We start from the raw sequence: 19,760 nt of genomic DNA, 5'->3' as shown, positions 1-19,760 counted from the left end.
CCAGATAAAGAGCCTCTGTGCTTGATGAGTGCTCTTGCTTTCTCTGAGCCAGAAGGAATATTTCAATTTCACAGCCTGAGTTTCCCTTCTTAACCCTTCCCCTACTCTCAGGGTATTTTTATTCTTCCCAGTCTCCAAGAAGATTCAGACTGCAGGTTATGTTTGACTAATTAGCAGTAGGCAAATATGCAGTTTTATAATGTTCAAAGAACCTTTTTTTTTTCCCTGGGGATTCTTAGAATTAGTGATTTAGAGTAACAACATCATCCATCACACAAACACACCCTGCTGGAGCACCTTCATGCTGAATGCACTGCAAATTTTAAAAAATGCTTATCAAGAGTGGCCAGGGATAATTAGAGGGGGAATTAAGGCCTGGCAGCAGCAGCCAGGAGCACCAGAGCTCACAGCCCCAGTAAAATGCTGTTGTTTAATGAATCCTGGTGACAGGATTGACACAGCAGGAGGAACTGTGGCACCCGCAGTGAGTGACAGTACTGGGGTAGCACACCCTGCTCATCCACAGAGAGAGGAGCAGTGGAGTTACTGCTCCTTCCACCCTGCTTCAAATCCCTGTCCACAGGGATGCAACCTTTGAGATGTCTCATGGATTCACTGAATCATTTTCATGCTAAAGATCTCTAAGGTCATCAAATTCTACCACTAATCCAGCACTGCCCGTTCACCACCAAACCACGTCCCCAGTATTACAGCGACCTGAGTGGGTCGCTGGGGATGGTGAGAGATGGATGAGAATCTTGTTTCTTGATCAGAAGGCTGGATTTATTGATATATGATATATAATACATTATGACTATACTAAATAGAATAAAGAGAGAAGTTGCAGAGGCTTCCTAAGCTAAGAATAGAAAGAAAGAATCTATAACAAAGTTGTGTCCAGGGACTCTGTCCCCAGCTTGCTCCTGTGATTGGCCCTTAATTATAAACATGGGAACATGAATCAATCACAGGTGCATCCTATTGCATTTCACAGGAGCTGATAACAATTGTTTACATTCTCTTCTGAGGCCTCTGCTTTCCAGAAGACGCAGAAATCTGAAAGAAAGGATTTCTGTGAAAAAATGTCTGCGACACCCAAGTGCCACATCCACCCATTTTTTGAACACTTTCAGGAAAGTGCTTTACTACAATGTGTAAAATATGAGGTTTTTAGGTTCTGGGATAATGGGAAACCAAGGAAAATCCTTTCCAGAGCAAAGGTACTTTGTAAATATTATAACAGGAGAGCAGAGCAAAAATATCAATCCCTGCAAGCATTTTTTTAAAAGCACTCCAGCTGTCTTTGCTTTAAAAATCTTAGAGGCTTAAATTTGGGTTTATGATCCTTTGGGGTTGGATTCAGGGGATGAGCATCTGGAGGTGATGTATCTGAGATACCAGAATACCCAGATACCAGAGACTGTGCCATGGCAGGGACACCTCCCACTACCCCAGGCTGCTCCAAGCCCTTCCAACCTGGCCTGGGACACTTCCAGGGCTGGAGCAGCCACAGCTTCCATGGACAACCCGTGCCAGGGCCAGAAACCTCCCCATCTTGCTGCCACATCCTTTAAGATCTCATTACAGCCTGATCCAGAACTGCTTCCTAATCCAGAGCAATGCCCACACATCCCTTGTGTGGCATTCACATTCTCTGAAAAAATCTCTTCACCCAGGATTTTTCTCCTGGGAAGCTAAGAAGACTCAGAGAAAAGGAAAACAATTCTTATCCCATTTGCTTCTCCTGTGTTTTGCTTTGTCTAGAATGTGTTTGGAGATTGTTTACCCACAGGTGATTGTTTCATTGGATTCTGGTTGAGTTGTTTTGACTCATTGACCAATCAGGGCCAATTATTATTATTAATATCATTCATTATTATCTTTTTAGCATTAAGTAGCTTTTCTGTATTCTTCAGTATAGTTAGTATAGTATTCTTTAATATAATATAGTATTATAAAGCAATAAATTGGCCTTCTGAGAACATGGAGTCAGATGCATCATTCCTGCCCTTGTCAGGGCATTTCCCTGCAATTACAATACCCCTGCAGCCTGCAGAACAAATATTTGGTGGGTATTAAGCAGGGAAGGATGTAGAAAATGACAATGTGCTCACATCTGCACAAATCCCAGAAGTCAGGCAGGCTCAGCCTTACAGGTGGTTTCAATGTTGTTTTCTCAATTTTCCTCCCAAGATCCCACATTTCACTGCTCTCAGCAAATGATGCCTTTGCTCACAAATATTGTTTCTCCCAGAAACCTCCCTTCTAGGACAAAGCTCATCCAACCATGGCACTACAACATTCCAGTTACATTTAATCCAAATTAACTTGTCTCAGTTTTCACACATCAGTACCACCAGTGCTGGTAACAGCCCATAAAACTGCGAGGGAGACACCAAAGCACCAGGAAAATGATTCAGAAATTCTGCCCCATTAGAGAGAGAACAAACCAAAAGAAAATCACCGGCCTCGGGAACAGAAAATGAGCTGTGTCCCTCAAACATGATGTTTGCTGGGAATAATGTGGCATATTCATGCTGACTTTTGCAAATGCTGCAATTACTGTCTGGCTGCCTAAATAGTCCCATTTATCTCGGGAGACTTTCGCTGCTCTGTGTGATTTTTCACGGCTCATCCTCAGAGCTGTTTGCTCCCTGGCAGAGTTGTTTACATCCTTGTTATTTTTATGGCTTTCCCCTTCATTTCCCTGTAAGTAGAACAGCAAATGAAAGGTGTGGAGAGGGTGAGTTCCTGCCAGGGGTCAGTGGCAGCTCAGTCAGGCCAAGCAGCAGAAGGTGGTTCTGACAGCAGGTTCATCCTACAATTGTTTGAGACAAGTCAGTGGCTGAGGTTGACTTTAGAGAAGGAAAATGATTTATTTATGTGGTGCTCTGGCAGGAAAACAGGAAGAAAATTAAGGCAGAGACACGGTTTTACTTCAAGAAATGAATTGCTTTCACCTCAGAATAAAAGGACACATTATTCACATTTATAGCACCAGGAGGATTTGATTCAGCCACACCTTACTTGTCAGTACCAGCAGGGATGCAGGAGAAAACGTGGCCATGGAGATGTGATTAAAGAAGTTTTCCAATTATTTTCTTTGGCTCATATGTTCTACCTAGACCCAGGTGCATCCAGTGTTTGGGTCAGAAATGACACTCAAAACCCTTTTCTATTCTGTGGGTTTCAGTTTGGTCAGCTCTGCAGATGTTGGTCAGTAGCACTGAAGCAGCCAGCATCTGAAACATTTTCTGGTGTAGCCAGGATCTAAAAGCCTGGGCAGAAAGAGCCACAGAATGGAATCACAAAACTGTTTAGGTGGCTAAGGTCTTCTAAAATCAAAATAAACCATTAACATTGCCAAGGCCACCCCACTAAACCATTCTCTAAGTGCTACATCTACACATCTTTTAAATCTTTCCAGGAATGGTGACTCTCTCACTTCCCTGGGCATCCTGTTCCAATGCCTGACCACCCTTCCCATGAAGAAATCTTCCTTAATATCCAATCTAAACTTCTGCTGGTGCAACCTGAGGCCATTTCCTCTCATTCTGTCCCTGTTCCCTGGGAGAAGGGACCAACCCCCAGCTGGCTGCACCCTCCATCAGGGAATTGTAGAGATCAAAGCCCCTCTGAGCCTCCTTTTCTGTGGGAACCCCCAGTTCCATGGGGTTTATATACAAACCTACATGTGGGTTTACAGCTGTTTCTTGCCTCAGAGGCTGAGGCTGGATCTGTGCAGCCACTCTTGCATTGATCCTGATTTATGTTTATGGACATTGTGTGATTTTATCCCTCCTTCATTCACCCACATCCATTAACCCTTCCACACCTGACTGCCTGTTAGATACCAACAGACAGAAACAGCTTCATGGCTGGATTTTCCCTCATTCTGTTCCTTCATTCACCATTAAAACTTCATTATTATTGTGATGGTAAAAGGCTCAGTTATTCATTATCACTGTCCCAAAGGCCAGGCAGATCCCCTGGACAAACACTGGGCAGATTCAAGCACCAGGGCTAAATCTCATAGGGTGATGCAGATTGGAACAGAAATTATTTCCAGCTGATCCATAATCCTCCATCAGAAAAGCAACATTTATCTGTCTTTGACTGACAAAAACACATGATTTGAACAGGACATCCAAGCTGCAGGTACAGGATGCCTCACCCACATGACACCTGCAAAAGATGATCTTTAAAAGCTCTGTTCCAACTCAAACTATTCTATGATTTTCAAAATCTCTGCATGGTTTCTCACATGGCCAATCCTAAATTCTCACACTGGGAGGGAAATTTTGGCAGGCATTGGAAGCAAGCAGGCTGGAGTTTGGCTGCTTCCTAACTCACATTTTATTTACATGTTTAAATTCAGGTTGTACTTTAAGCACCTATCTTATCATAAGGCAAATTCTTCCTATGCAGAGGCATAAATAAGGTTTTCACTACATCATGCCGGAGTTTTATATATCTCTGTCCACCAAGATATCTTTTAGTATCACATTAAGTGAGGCACTGAACTCCCAGCACAGATATTTTGCTGCTGCTGCAGGAAAGAGAAATTGTGATTCCCAAACAGATCGATGCAGTTTCCTGTCTCTGCCAGTGGCCAGTGCTGAATGTTTCAGAAGACAACATAAATCCTTCCCTTCTTCCAACCTGCTCTAGCCATAAGTGCACACACTGCACTTAATTGTTCAAGCCAGAAAAATAATGCCTTCCTAACCTTAGCTGATTGTAATTGCATAGAGCTTTATTTGTATCACCATCAATATTCATCTGGATGGGTATTACCAGCACTGCTACCAGAGGCACTGAGTGTTTTATTGCTGCTGTTCTCTGAAGGCACTGTGCCAATCCAGGACTCCTGGCAATCCTTCATTCCCTTGATAGAAACCGCCCACTTTGCTGGAACTCCCTGCAGGAATCCATCCTGCTTGTGCCCACAAGCCAAATTTCACAGGGTCATAGAATCACTGAAATATTTGGGAAGACATGGACCTGAAGGATCATCTTCCAGCCCCCCTGCCATGGCAGAGACACCTTCCACCATCCCAGAGTGCTCCAAGCCCATCCAGCCTGGCCTTGGGCACTTCCAGAGATCCAGGGGCAGCCACAGCTCCTCTGGGAAATCTGTGCCAGGGTCTGCCCACCCTCACAGGGAGCAATTCCTTCCCAATATCCCACCTTGCCCTGCCCTCTCTCAGTTTGAAGCCATTACCCCTATTGCTGTCACTCCATCCTGCCTGTGCCCACAAGCCAGAATTTCACAGCGTCACAGAATCACTGAAATATTTGGGAAGGAATGGACCTGAAGGATCATCTTCCAGCCCCCCTGCAATGGCAGGGACACCTTCCACTGTCCCAGGGTGCTCCAAGCCCATCCAGCCTGGCCTTGGACACTTCAGGGATCCAGGGGCAGCCACAGCTGCTCTGGACACCTGTGCCAGGGCCTCACCACCCTCACAGGGAGCAATTCCTTCCCAATATCCCACCTCACCCTGCCCTCTCTCAGTTTGAAGCCATTCCCCCTATTGCTGTCACTCCAGGCCCTTCTCCAAATTCCCTCTCCAGCTCTCCTGGAGCCGCTTTAGGGCTCTGAGGCCACCCCAGACCTTTCTCTCCTCCAGGTGAACACCCCCAGCTCTCCCAGCCTGGCTCCAGAGAAGAGGTGTTCCAGCCCTTGGAGCATCTCCATGAGCTCCTCCGGACCAGCTCCAACAGATCCATGTCTGTCTTGCACTGAGGATTCCAGAGTTGGACAGGGCACCCCCAGGTTGGGTCTCATGACAGAGTAGAGGGGCAGAATCACCTCCCTTGACCTGCTGACCTGAATTTTTCCATGCCCTCATTTGTTACCAGGATCCTCTGTTCATTCCTCAGGTTCAAGAGCAGGGAGCTGTTCCCTTTTGCCTACTCAGATCCTCTGTGAATTCCCCAGCTCGCTGCAGCCATGGCTCTGCCAACTGCTCAGCTTTTCCTTCCTGCCACTGCTCTTGCTGTTATTGTCACTCTGCTCTGGAGCCTCAGCTGCAGATTCACTGCTTTAACACCAGAACAAAGCACTGTATCAATCAGTTTCACCTCCCAGCTCACAGGGGCCACTACATTTCACCCAGTTCCCTTCGAGCTGTGCCTTGAATTCTTTATTTTTAAAGCAGTGGCAGCTGTATGGATTTATCCATCCCCGACACGGCTTTGTGTGGAGTCAGCGTGGTTTCCATATGATTTAATGGTTCAGGAGCAGCAGTGCATACAAATGGAGCTGCACTTGTTCCAGGGCCAGTTTGGGTCTCAGAGCGATGCAGAGCTCAGCTGGTTCTGCTCGGAGCCAGCTCCAGCCCCTCTGTGCCACATGTCACACCCCTGGAGCAGAAGTTTGGGACAGCAGTGACAAGGTGTCCCACCAGCACCACGTGAAGTCATTTCTGGCTCAGCACAGCCAAGTGATGAATCCCTGCCGCTCTGCAGAGCTGCTTTGATGGTCCCCAGCACAGGCAGGGCCCCGAATCTCTGCCTATATTTGCATCTCAGCTAATTAACAATCCCTCCTGCGAGCTGCAGAAGCTGTCTGAGCTAAAGCTAACAAGCTCTGAAGCACCTGAGCTGACTCAGATTCAGGCGTTTCAAGCTGCATGACAGTGTGTTCTCAGATGGTGCTGGGTGAGAATATCGAGCTGGATTTACACGGCTTTAATAATGCAAAAGCAAAAAAAGGTAAATTAAACTTTAGGGGAAAAAAGAAAGGGAAAAATCTAGGGGAGAGGAATCATCGTGCCATGTTCCCCTCAAAAAGGTATTAATTAAATATTAGTTCAAATCGGAGTGATCCTGGGGATATCACAGCCTCTCACAGGCTCGTGTGGTTGCCTCCAGCGACACACATGAATTTTCTGTTTCTGCTTGCTCAGTACCATTTTTTATTTCTAATCTCTGCCTTGGTGTCACTTCTGAACAAGAGCAGGCTTTTAGGCAAAATTGCCTTATCCCTTTTCCCGACAGCAGACCGATAGAGGCTGTCACAGTCCCTACCAAAAGCTCTGCCTTGTCACCCACTCCGAGAGCTCAGGATTTAACAGGAGAGACAAGAGGCACAGGGAGACAGATGGGAGATGGCAGGAACACAGTAACACAAACAGTTTAATTTTACTGAGAAGGGTAAAACCTCCCTCGTGCTGCTGTTCTGCAGCGTGTCCCATTTACTGGCTTTCCATGTAAGACTCCACATGCAGAAGCAGACATGGCATCATTAACCTCCACAATCTCCCAAATTCACTGGTTAATTATACACTGCAGAAACGAACCTCTTGTTTTTGACCTAGTTTGAGTGCTACTGAGTGGGTAAATCATGTCTGATATGTGGTAATACACTTCTGCCTGTGCATAAAGAATAGTTTGGAGTGCTAGCAAGACATCAGGGTGGGAGTTTTTTTCATAATTCTGAATTTTAACACCTTGAAGTAAATGGCAAAAAAATAAGTTAATCACTTTAGGGTTGGGATCAAGCCAAGTGTGATCTTGAGATATTCTCAAGACACCGACCCACACATCAGGCATTTATTAGTTAAGGAGATGTAAAATCATCAACTTCTTTATCTTACACAGTAGAATATTTTTAAAATTGAGATATTGTTGTAAAATTATTTAGAGAGAACTCATACTAATGCAGGTAGAGAAGCAAAATAAGCATGTAAATAGAGAGGAAGGTTGTGGAAGCAGGGATCACCCTGCAGCAGCTGGGATGAAATGTGGATTTCAAGGCCTGAAGAAGCCACAAGCACAGGAATATTCCCTGCCCCATTAAGCAATTCACACATAATGGATTAATGAGTTGCTGATATTTCTGTCACGCTGGGGCAGTCATTAACAAATTCTGTTTACTGCCTGGATGGCAGATGGGGCCACCTACTCATGCCAGGGATGGAAACACTGCTAAAGCTTCAGGGCAGCATGGGGGGATGCTCAGTAATCCTTCAGGAAGTGTGTTAGTGGCTCAGGTACTAAGTGGGCTCACAGGAAATCCCAGGGGAAAGGGAAGCCTGAGTGAAGAGAAGCAGAGGCAGAGTTTGGATGTTTGAGGTTACAGATACCCCTGTACCCTGGCCAAGTGTGTCCCCACATCAATGCTCCTTCCCAGAAAAAGCCCTGGGATAAAAGCTTTGCTTGAGATGTGCTGTTTCCTCCCCTTTAGCTCTCTAAACTCAAATGCTGACCTGGGTTTTTTTTAATGAAGCCCCTTTTTGCTGTTCCCGTTTGTTCAACAGATAAACTGCCTTTCATTTTTAGTTTCAAGTGTGCTCAGCACGGAGGCTTGGCATAATTAAAGCCCCTTTTCAGTTCTTCTGGACTGCAATATTTACTTTTAGTAACAAATACCAAAGAAATGGCTTTGCATGAGTGACTGACTGAAGGGAACACTCCAGGTGCTCGTCTGTGCTTCAGTAACAAGTTTTTTAAATTTAAATGTACAATTTTCCAGCTCTTTTTTTATCTTTGAATGCTCAAAGCCTCAGTGACCCCCGTGAACAGCTTTGAGTCAGTTCTTTTCCTGGTGTCAACACTTTGCATCCCCCTCCTGGAGCAGAATCTGCACGGAACAGTGAAGACTGAGATTTTGAACAAGCAGCCATGAATTTGTCTCACCAAAGAATTCTGAGCACCAGCCCTCGAACCCAAATGACCCAGATAATGAAAAGCTTTGTTGGAAATTCCTTCTCCTCCTTGGGTAACAAAATGGACATATTTTTGTAATATTATTTGGGGAGAATTCATACTAATGCAGGCAGGGGAGCAAATAAGCATGTGGATAGACAAAAAGTTGTGGAAGTAGAGAAAATCCCATATTTCATCCCTGCAGCAGCTTGGATGAAATGTGGGTTTCAAGGCCTGAAGAAAGGTAGGAAAATACTCAGCACCAAGGAGTAGAGCAGAGGTTTTTCAGGCACTAGGCCCTCTACAACAACTTGCTCAGAAAAAAAACTCTTTTCCCATTGCAGACTTAGGTTCCACGCATGGAATTTGCAAAAAAAGATAAGGAAAAACCTCTACAAATACCTAAACAAAAGCTGCTTAGCCCAAGCTTTCATGGCCACATGGAGACTAACAGTTATTAAGGCAATCAAAGACTGTTTGGAAATTAAACCCTGTGCCCCAGTTCAAGCAGTTTTACCCCAAAATGCCTGCAGGCCCTGTAGCTTTGCAACCTCCTACTTTTCAACCTCCCAGACCAAGAGGGCTCTGTCTCAGGCAAGAATGCAGCTTCCAGCCAAGATTTGTCAATGTGCATTCTTAGGCATGAATTGTACCACCAAGAAATATCTAAAGTTGATTTGAGATAGGGTAAAGTTGGATCCTTGGTGTGCTCTCAAGTTGTGTCTTGGACTGGAAAATAAATAATCAGGAAAATTTTAGGAGGGTGTGTCACCAACTTATGGCTTATCAAACACGAGAATGACAGAAAGCAATTATTCATAAGTGTGCTGAGTGTGATGCCCCTCACACAGCCTACACCCAGAGCCACTGCCATCAAAGGGCACTTTGTCACTGCTTTCAATGGACACAGGATGTGACCAGAGCAGCATCTGCAGCAGCTCCCAGAGAGGAACACAAGGGAAAAAAAAATCTTCATTTGTAACTCAGTGTTTCATCTTTCAAAAGATCATCTTCAGAAACTCTTCTTTTGGGTATCTCTTTCACCAAGCTGCATATTTATCAGCTCTGTCCTAGACATGATCTTAGGAGCTTATCTCCCAAGTGATCTGAACTTCTTTTCGATTTGCTTTTTTATTAAAATAATCAGGGCTGGAAATCAGCTTGTTTTTTATTTTTTTTACTGCTCACAATCTTTGTTATTTTCATCATGAGCAAGCAGCACATATCCATGTCTTTTTTGAGACTTTCTGCTTATTTATTTGCTCACCTGCCTCTAGCTAGTTCGTTCATGAGGACAGAAAAGCAAGAAACTGCAGGTGAAAGGGAATGAAGAATCTATTTGAAGATTAAGGAAATCAAGGAGATGTGCTTTCAGATTTTAATTCTGGCAAGGAATTCCTGCAGACCTCCTGCAACTCAACCCCTCAGTAGCTTTGTTTCTCACCTACCACAGAAAAGTGAGGCAAATAACACCCTTCTACTTTATGAGAGCATTTCACAGCCAAATAATTGAGGGCCAGATTTGCTCCTTTTTTTTTTTATTTCACATTTTTTGACAGCTTATCCTGTAAGTGTCCCCCCAAGGACCAGCAAACCAGCGTGACAACTCCAGTGACAGGATTCCTGAGGGACCACTTGCACAATCATGTCTTATTAGACCTAATAAAGAATGACAGAATCTGGCTGTTAAAACTTCAGGAGATCCTCATACACTATCGTGACAGCAACCAGTAAACTATAGATAAATTACATCTAAACCAATCCCACTTTGCTGCATTCCCAACTGCTAAAACATCCTCTGATTTCAGCATTGCTACTTTATTCTCAGCAGGGTTTTTTTTTTTCATATAAAACCTCTGAATTTCTCCTCAGACAAGGACATAATTGCAGATACTGCTGCCAGGTAAAATTACTGCAGAGTTCTGGTTTGTACAACTTTTGGGAAACATTGGAAATAATTTGTTTTTTGAGTGCTGAGGACTAAATGTCCTTCCTGCTTGGAAAGGAAGGACTTCTTTCTGCAGTTACTACAAGTACTGTTACAAGAGGATTTATATAAATTAAATTAATAAACTAAAGTAGTTTAAGCTTCTGGATATCCTTGGTGTGAAGTAATTTTGCCTGAAGGATGTGTTGAGCTGAGGATTTACAGTTTTAACACTCCTTCCTCAACAGTTTGACACTTCAATTTCTCGTTGCCACTTCTATACTCCAGCATGGTCCAACATCCACGACGCAGAATAAATAACCAATGGCCTGCTGCAATCATTAAAATAAATTTGGTTTAAATTTTTTTTAGTTTTTAAGACTGAGGCTGAGCAAGAAGCAGGATGACCCCAGGCTGGCAGCAGCCACGTTCTCATCCTGAGGGGGAATCAGGAATTCATTGCAGCAATCATTTTCCATCCATAATCTTCTGAGGGCTTATTTATACTCGCAGAAATATTTTTCTTTTGTGGAGAGTTGTGAAATTAAATGTGAAATCGAAGAGGTGAAGGAACTGGGAGGGATCCCTGAGCACGGCCATAAGAGTGAGGGGTCAGGGCAGTGAGATACCCCCACCATGGGGGGTTATTTATTCTGTAAAGGTTATTTATTCTGTTATTTATTCACTGTATTTATTCTTCAAAGCTTATTTATGATGCTATTTATTCTCGTTATGTATTCTGTAAAGCCCCTTTGTGCTCCCCGAGCCGCGTTCAAAGAGGTGGGCAAGCAAATTCCCACTCCCATTTGTATAGAGAGGGGAAAACACCAGGGGGAATCGAGCCGCTACTTCCAGGATTCAAACTCACTTACAGGCAATTACACTTCCCACAGGAGGAAAGCATGAGTTAAGAGTTGGATTTTTAATTTTTTTTTTTTTAAACATTCATCGTTTTAAACGCGGCAGCGGAGAAGCTCGCTCACGCCATGTCTAGCAAGGAGCGAAGCCCTCTTCCCCTCACGGCGCCACTCCCTTTCCCACCCACCCCGGCAAAGCATGAATTAAGAGCTGGATTTATTTTTCACACTATTATTATTATTATTAATTAAACATTCATCATTTCCAACGCGGCACGGGGGAGGCCCCTCACGGCACCGCCCCCCGGCCCCTCACGCAGAGGGCGGGAAAGCGCGGCGGGCAGGGCGAGCGGGGGGCGTGGCCTGGCGCGGCCATTGAGGCCGGGCGGGTAATGGCGGCCGGGGGCGGCGGCGGCGCCGCCTGGCGGCGGGGCGGGGAGGCAGCGGGGGCTGAGGGGGCCGCGCCGTGAGGGGACAAAGCGCCGGAGCCGCCAGGTAAAACCCCGGGAGAAGGGAGCGATGGGGCGGGCTGGGAAGCGACTGGGAGGGGGAGGAGGAGGGGATGGGCCGCGCTGACGGCGCCGAGCCCGGCTGCGCGTTCGCGGCAGGAACCGCTTCCCCTCAGAGCGAGTTTCCCCCGCCGCCGGGGTCGGGGCTGAGGCGGAGCCGCCCCGCTGTAATTGAAGCCCTGGGTGAGGAGGGAGGGACGGACGGACGGACGGAGGGAGGGAGGGACTGCGAGGGCTCCTTCTGTGCTTTGTGTCCAGGTGGCGAGGCCGAGGGGCGGCCATGGGGGTGCAGGACCGGCCCCAGTGCTTCTTCGAGATAGAGATCAACAGGGAGCCAGGTAAGGCTTTTAAAGGGGCTTTTAAATCACGGGCTTGCCTGCATCGTGGGCCCAAGCCGCTAGCAGCGACTTTGGCCATTGATGCGTTATTTCTGAGTTACTTTTTAATAACTTCGGCTGTTTTCTGGGGTGCTGGATGCTCCTCGTTGCCCCTTGAGATCGATTTTTATTTGCACGCGTGAATATAAAGGTTCGGCAGGGCTGAGAAACGCTGTTCTGAAGGTAAAAAGACGTCTGGTGATGTGTTATATATTTTCTATTATATCTTTGTTATGCCACTTCTGTAAACTGTGGAAAATCAGGGCAGACTGAGCAGAGACTGGATATTTACTCCTATAAGTATTTTTAATGATGCAATAATTAGAACTGGGAAGGAACTTAGGAGGTCATCTGGGCTAAATCTTTCCTTGTCCTGCTCAAAATGCGTCTTCTGAATGTAAAGGAAGAACCGAGCATTTAATCATAGAAGCACAGAACACCTCACCAGCTGGCCTGTTAAAAAAAAAATCCAATAATTAAAATAAATCCATCTTTTAACTTATATTTTCCCTATACAAGTGTAATGCCCAGAAGCAGTAGGCTTGAGTTTTAATGCTGAACAGCAGCTTGGTTCCCTCTTGTGTTTTCCCCCTCTCTGTTAAGATGGGAGTGGAGATTTTCTCACCCATCTCTTTGAACGAGCATTTATCAATGCATATTAGTTGTCTCACACATACTCCGTGCTTTATCTTGCTACCACTTGTCTCTAGAAAAATGAATGTATGTGACGGCTTCATTAGGCTTTCACTTTCATTTTCTGCTTCAATGTTTCTCTGAAAACCTTTGAATTAAGAGCTTATATCTCAGACATGAATTTCAGCCTCATTCAGATGCAACTGAAACCCTTTCAGTGTTTTATTTCCACCACAGTTTCAGAAGGGAGGCTCTGTTCTAACTTCAGAGACCTGATAGGGCATATCTACAAATCTGTTGCTGTTGGAACTCCTCTCTGAGTTATTTTGATTGGCACTGTGGTTTCTGAACACTTCCAGTGAGGATGTAAATGGAGTTTTTATGTGATCTGTTGCTTTAATTTCAGGTGGAATTTACTATGGAATGAGACAACTAAAGCTGTTTCAGGTTGGGTGGGTTTCCACTTAGGAATGGTAGCTTGATGGGATTGATTTAGGGCAAAGACAATTCCTTCTCAATCTCATTTGCTGTTAATCTTTTTAGGTTTGGTGTGGGTTTGTTTGCTTTTTTTTTGTTCTGGCTCCATGTGAAGGCTCTCTCCCCGTGCTGTTCTCTCTGCTCTCCCTGCACAGGTTGCTGCTCCCATTTCATAATCTCTGCTCCTGCCTCGTCCCCTCCTCAGCCTTGAGCTGTTCATCCCCAGTGAAAGTGGATTTGGGTTTGGAGCTGGCAGGGAGGAACTGCAGCCTTGCTGTTCCTGGTGCTGCAGAGCTTGGCTCACCTGGAGCAGACCCAGGGCTTTGGCTCTCTTTGTGTCTGCCTGCATTTATTTGCTTTTGAAAATAACAAGAATCTCCCAGCTGCACATCAAACTTGGAGCCCTGCTGGTGTTCGTTCCACCTGACTCATGGCTTGGGTTTTTGCAGGAAAAATGCCAGTTTGTAAAATTAGTGCTGGGACTTGTGTGCTGTCTGCTCATGCTGCTTTATTCTGGTGCCTGTTTATCAATTCACCATGCAACTCTGGCTCAGGATTTAAGGATATATTTAAAAAGCTTAAATGTTGCTCTCTTAGCTTTAAGATGACCTTCAAAAGCTGAGTCAAGTGGTAAATCAGAGCTTCCAGATGACACCAAGCACTAACTCTGAGAGATGTGCTCTCCTGCTGGCACTAGTGAGGGATTCATTTTAACTTTTACACTGCCAGCAGATTTCCAAATGAACATTTTGCTTATTTTGACTTCAGTAAATAAACTGATAAAAAGGCTTATTGCATTTCAGGAGGAGTGGTGAAATGCATCACTTTTTATTAGTTCAAATGTTCATCCAAACGAGCATTTTGCTTATTTTGACTTTAGTAAATAAGCTGATAAAAAAGCTTATTGCATTTCAGGAGGAGTGGGCAGCAGAACAGCCCTGCATTTTGTTGCTAGCCAAGAAAAAAGGCCTTGCCCCACCTTGTGTGCCCTGAAAAGCTGAGCCAACATCCCCACAGCATGCAGAGAGAAGGGGATGTGCCCCTTGCAGCCCTGTGTGCATCTTTGTGCCTGCAGAACACAAAACTCTCCCTTTTTACACTCTGCCAGTCCAGAGCCATTCCCCCCACGCAGCTGCCAAGCCTTGGCTCTGCCCTCGTGTTGTGGTGTGCTGTAATGTCCCATTTTGGCCTTCCAGGTCATCCCCCCAGGTGTGCCTGTACCTCTCTCCCTTCCCCCTTGCCCCCATGCTGAGTGAGTCCTGTCAATCAGGCTTATCATTCCAGCAAGGCGTGGTGTGGTTGGTCAAGTTCAAAGGATGCCCCAATGCCCAGGGGTCATTGGCCTGTCTGGGTGTCATCTTCCCCTGAGACCCTGCCCCTGTCACCTGGTTGGTGCTCACCTGGACCTCCCCTCCCCTGTCCCTGAGCTTAAAAAGGTCATCAGAGCATGCGGCCGGGATTCTGTTGGAGCAGTTGCTCACGTTCAGACCTCTGTAACCATGGAATAAACCTCTGGACATTAAACCCTCCAGCAGAATCCTCTCCTTTTTCTCTTCACCATCACCTGAAGCCATTCCTCCTGAGGTAAACGGGGTTCCAACAAGCCTGGACTTGTTCAGTGCCCAGCTGCAGCCACCAGCAAGCCAAGGTGTCTCTGGGGTGACACACCAAGGTGTCTCTGGGGTGACACACCAAGGAGTCTCTGGGGTGACACACCAAGGAGTCTCTGGGGTGACACACCAAGGTATCTCTGGGGTGACACACCAAGGTGTCTCTGGGGTGACACACCAAGGTGTCTCTGGGGTGACACACCAAGGAGTCTCTGGGGTGACACACCAAGGTATCTCTGGGGTGACACACCAAGGTATCTCTGGGGTGACACACCAAGGTATCTCTGGGGTGACACACCGCAGCTGCTGCCTTTGGCCCAGCAGCGAGGGTCAGACTGGCCCAGGCACAATCCAACTGGTGATATTGGGAGCCTTTTTCCAATACCCTTGCAGGCTGTGCCTGCCCAGGCTGTGCCAGGATACCTGGAGCAATCCAAAGTCAGCTCACTTTTACTCTCACAAGATCCCTTGGAGAATGCAGGAGTGCAGCTCTGCTTTGGCTGTTTCCAGAAGCTTTGTTACAGCTTTTGTGTCCTTATTTCACTACAGCTACAGAACCTTGGAATGAAACTCAGTGCCAGCTTGTACTTGCCTCTTACAGTGGGGCAAACTTTGTTGGCTTGGTGGTTTTTAGAGCTAAATTTAGTCTGCTTTTAAAGAAGTTGCCTGTTCAGCATTTTTGTAATGAATGCAGGTTGTGGCTCATAATTTTTAAAGGGCAAATGGAAAACAAATCAGGAAGAAGCATTTCTTTTGATGCTGGCTCAAATAGTGCTGCTCCTTTCTTTTGGGCCCCCCACCAGTGGATTTTGAGTGTGCACACAGGATTTAAGTGCTTACAGTATTCCAAGAATTTTGGGATGGCAGCAGATGCATGTTTAAATAATTCTGTCTTTACTGTGTGAGGCAAAATGTGTGTGAAGCTGCAGAATTCAGGTACTGTGGTAATTGGAACAGATGTCCCACCAGGATGTCACAGATGCAGTCTGCTGCTCCAGCAGCTCCTGTGACCATCCAAAGTTTTTTTCCCACCCCCTGACTGGTTTCATCCATCATGAAGTTTGGTAAATTTCTCAGTTTTGCTTTGTTTCATTCTTATTCATAGAATAATTTATCTTTTTTTTTTTTCCTCCTGTCCTCTGTTACTGTTTGACCCTTGGCTCATTGATTTGTTCCACTTCATTTTCTTTCATTCCTGGGATGTGTCCCTTCCCAGAACAGTCTGGTCTTTCCTTACTTCTCTCTTTCTGCTCACTTTAGCCTGAAGTTTGATGTATTTTGGGATTTCAGCTGCTATGAATTTATGTGAAAGGAGCAACCTTGCAAAAATCATTCTCTTGTGCCTCCAGTAATAGACCCAGTGATGCCTTGTAGGGTTTTTGTTAAATTCCTAAAGACAGAAACTGTTCTCAACTGGCTCCATGTTAACTTTTAGTCTTTAGAAGGGAAAAAATTATATATTTGCAGAAAATAGAAGCCAGAACTTTGGCTGTCCATGAAGCCACTGTGTGTGGGACAGCAGGAGCCAAGGGGATCCCATATGGAGAAAACATTTCTCAGGGGTGGGAAATGGAGATTTGAAAGGAATTGATTCAATAAAAAAATGATTCAGAATAACCATGTGGAATTGTCAGTGCAGGGTGAAACACCCTGAAGTCTCACCCTGAGGTCTGGAACAAGTTGGAGCAGTCAATAAAAGAAAAATTGATCAGCCTCTTCTCCAGGAGCCAAGTGCAGCCTCTCACTTCCATATCCCTGGGAACTGAGCCCACAACTGTTTGGTGTGTGCAGGACTGAAATAAGTTTGGTTTTGTGTGGAAGATGGAGGGGATTTCAGGTGGTGTTTGTGAAGAATGGGCTTAGAGAGAAGGTTATGGAGCTTTTCCTTGCAAAGGGGGCAGCTGGGGCATGGAGGTGTCAGCAAAGTGTTCATGAGTCAGGGCTGCACATCCCTGCTCAGGGCAGCAGGGCATCCATTCTTCAAACTCAAATTTTAAATAAAATCCATTCTTGTTCCACACTAAAGTTTTATTTCCTTGAAAACTGGAGCCACATTTCTACTTTGAAGCAGTTTCTTTAAAATTCATATGCTTTAGCATTGACGGATTTAGGGATAAACAAATTAATAAAATTCAAATTGGGTCCTTTTAGCGAGCTGTTATTGGAACTTGTATGCAGGACTGAAATAAGTTTGGTTTTGTGTGGAAGATGGAGGGGATTTCAGGTGGTGTTTGTGAAGAATGGGCTTAGAGAGAAGTTTATGGAGCTTTTCCTTGCAAAGAGGGCAGCTGGGGCATGGAGGTGTCAGCAAAGTGTTCATGAGTCAGGGCTGCACATCCCTGCTCAGGGCAGCAGGGCATCCATTCTTCAAACTCATGTTTTAAATTTTAAATAAAATCCATTCTTGTTCCACACTAAGGTTTTATTTCCTTGAAAACTGGAGCCAAATTTCTACTTTGAAGCAGTTTTTTTTTTAAATCCGTATGCTTTAGCATTGACAGATTTAGGGATAAACAAATTAATAAAATTCAAATTGGGTCCTTTTAGCGAGCTGTTATTGGAACTTGTATGCAAATGTGTCTGAGCCTTTGGGCCCTTGGCAGCCGTCCTGGGCTGTGCATCATTGTCTCCCTGCCTGGAATCCCTGCTTTCTCCTTCAGCAGGATATTCCTGCTGATAGGCTGGCAAAACACCTCTGCTTTGGTTCACTCTTCAGAAATTGAGAAAAGATAAAATCCAGTAGATGCAGTTTTGAAAAACCAGGTTTGTTTTGCGAGTTTGTAGCTGAACTCAATACCTGTGGGTTCAAACATAATAAAATGTAGCAAACCACTTCCCATTACTTGGAAAATAACTTGAAACAATGTGTGTTTGCCTCCAAAGGGTTTTTTCCAAAAGGTTAAGCAGCTAAATTAGAGGATTTACCTTTGAAAACAATAAATATTTGAAATCAATGATTATTTTAATAAACTTTGCTAGCAGGAGCCCTTATTGCAGTATAGCATGGACATTCCTACCCTGATTAATTAGAATCAAGTACTAACTCTTCCTCAGCTGGAAAATTGTTAGGGAGTTTAAAAACAAAAGAAAAAAAATCATCTTTTAGTTTGAAGACAGAGTTCTGAAATTGGATTATTCTTGCTCATTTTGCCTTCTGGTTTCTCTAATTGGTGCAGCTCATTAGCTGCAGAGAGCACTTCATCATTTCCAAACAGATTTTATATAGGCATCACTTATATAATGCATCACTTAAATAATGCACATATTTCTTTCACCACTTACTCTGATTCTTTAAAAAATAAGTTCAAAGCCTGCTTACAAATAATACTTTTATCAAATTATTGTTTCATAAATAATGGGCAAGTGCAATCCCAGCAGTTTTTCCTTTAGCCTGGAGTTGGGGTGTCTGTGCTGTCATTTCTTGGTTAAATCCAGCTGAGGACTCTGGGTAGGTTTGTGAGCAGCTTTGCTTACTGGACTGACTTTGGAGCGATTTTTGTTTGTTTATTTTAATTTACTGTGCAAATATTGTGGTTAGTCACAGAGAGCTTGTTCCCTGATCACATCACTGAACCTTTGCATGGGGAAATGAAGCTGAAGAAAGCACTGAAATTGTCTGCACTGAATGGATCATCTCAGAGGAGAGGTGTCTAAATCTGGGGAAATAACAGCATCTCAAAGGCTTTTTTTATCTGTGTTATATCAGCATGTACCTCAGTTCCAAGTTTAAAATGAGATTTTTCTCTTTTTTTTTGATGAGAGATGAGACAAGAGAAAGATTTGTAGGTGCTAATCATACATACTTGTTTTATTTTTTTGATTAGCAGCTGTTCTTTCTGCATCTTTGCCCAAGGTGTGAAAATGAGTTTGATCTTTCTCTGGCACATTTCATTGCCTGTTTGTCAGTGGAAAACACAAGCTCTCAGTGATAATGGTGTTCATGCAGTTGCAGTGAAATGCAGGCAGTAACCCAGCAGATGGATTCCCAGAGTGTGGTTTGTGTCTCAGGAGCAGCATTTGGTGTGGCTGCTGCAGGTTTTATCCAGCCCTCATCTCATGAACTGGATCTGTCATCCTTGGATCTTGGCTAGGTGTGCATTACGATTTGTAGGATTAAGGGATCAGGCTGGATGGGCATGGAGTAACCTGATCTAGTGCAAGGTGTCCCTGCACGTGGAACTGGATGATTTAAGGTCCCTTCCAGCAGGGATCATTCTGTGATTTTATGAGCACCTGGCAGATTTGTTATTGACAAAGCACCGGTGAAAAATACCGCTGGAAGTTATGAATGGCTCCTTCCATCTTCTGCCTTGTCATCTGCAGGAACATCAGAGAGTTCTTCCAATGGTGGTGGTGTCTGCTGCTGCTAAATGTGCTGGGTTTGCAGCAAAATCCTTCTACAATTTATGCCTCAGAGCACCAGTCCCTTCTGGAGGCTGCAGGGACTGACAGCCCTCAGTTCCTTGGCACTGGGCTGAGAGCAGAATGGGGGCAGTGCCAGCTCTTTCCCTGGAAAGTGTCCTGTGTGACTTCTCACAGTGAGTGCAGGAGGAATCCTCCTGCAGAGGCAGAGTTGGGCTGTTCAGCCTGGAGAAGAGGAGGCTCCAGGGAGACCTTCCAGGAGAGCTGGAGGGGGACTCACATGGGCATGGAGCAGTGGGACAAGGTGTTCAACTGAAGGAGGATGAGTTTACATGAGATAGCAGGTAGAAATT

At 45.0% G+C, this 19,760-nt stretch overlaps 1 protein-coding gene across 1 annotated transcript in view; it reads left to right on the top strand.

Moving 5' to 3' along the window:
* The first annotated feature begins 11,854 nt into the window (after positions 1–11,854).
* NKTR (natural killer cell triggering receptor) overlaps positions 11,855–19,760 on the top strand; it is a 42,932-nt gene continuing 35,026 nt past the window's right edge. The window contains exons 1-2 of the mRNA XM_058802327.1: positions 11,855–11,934; positions 12,207–12,286. Coding sequence (XP_058658310.1) covers positions 12,229–12,286 — 58 coding nt within the window. The 5' untranslated portion in view covers positions 11,855–11,934; positions 12,207–12,228. The remainder of the gene's footprint in view (positions 11,935–12,206; positions 12,287–19,760) is intronic.

Source organism: Ammospiza caudacuta, chromosome 1, assembly GCF_027887145.1.
Source record: "Ammospiza caudacuta isolate bAmmCau1 chromosome 1, bAmmCau1.pri, whole genome shotgun sequence".
Taxonomy (NCBI): domain Eukaryota; kingdom Metazoa; phylum Chordata; class Aves; order Passeriformes; family Passerellidae; genus Ammospiza; species Ammospiza caudacuta.
This window is presented reverse-complemented; position numbering and strand designations above follow the sequence as displayed.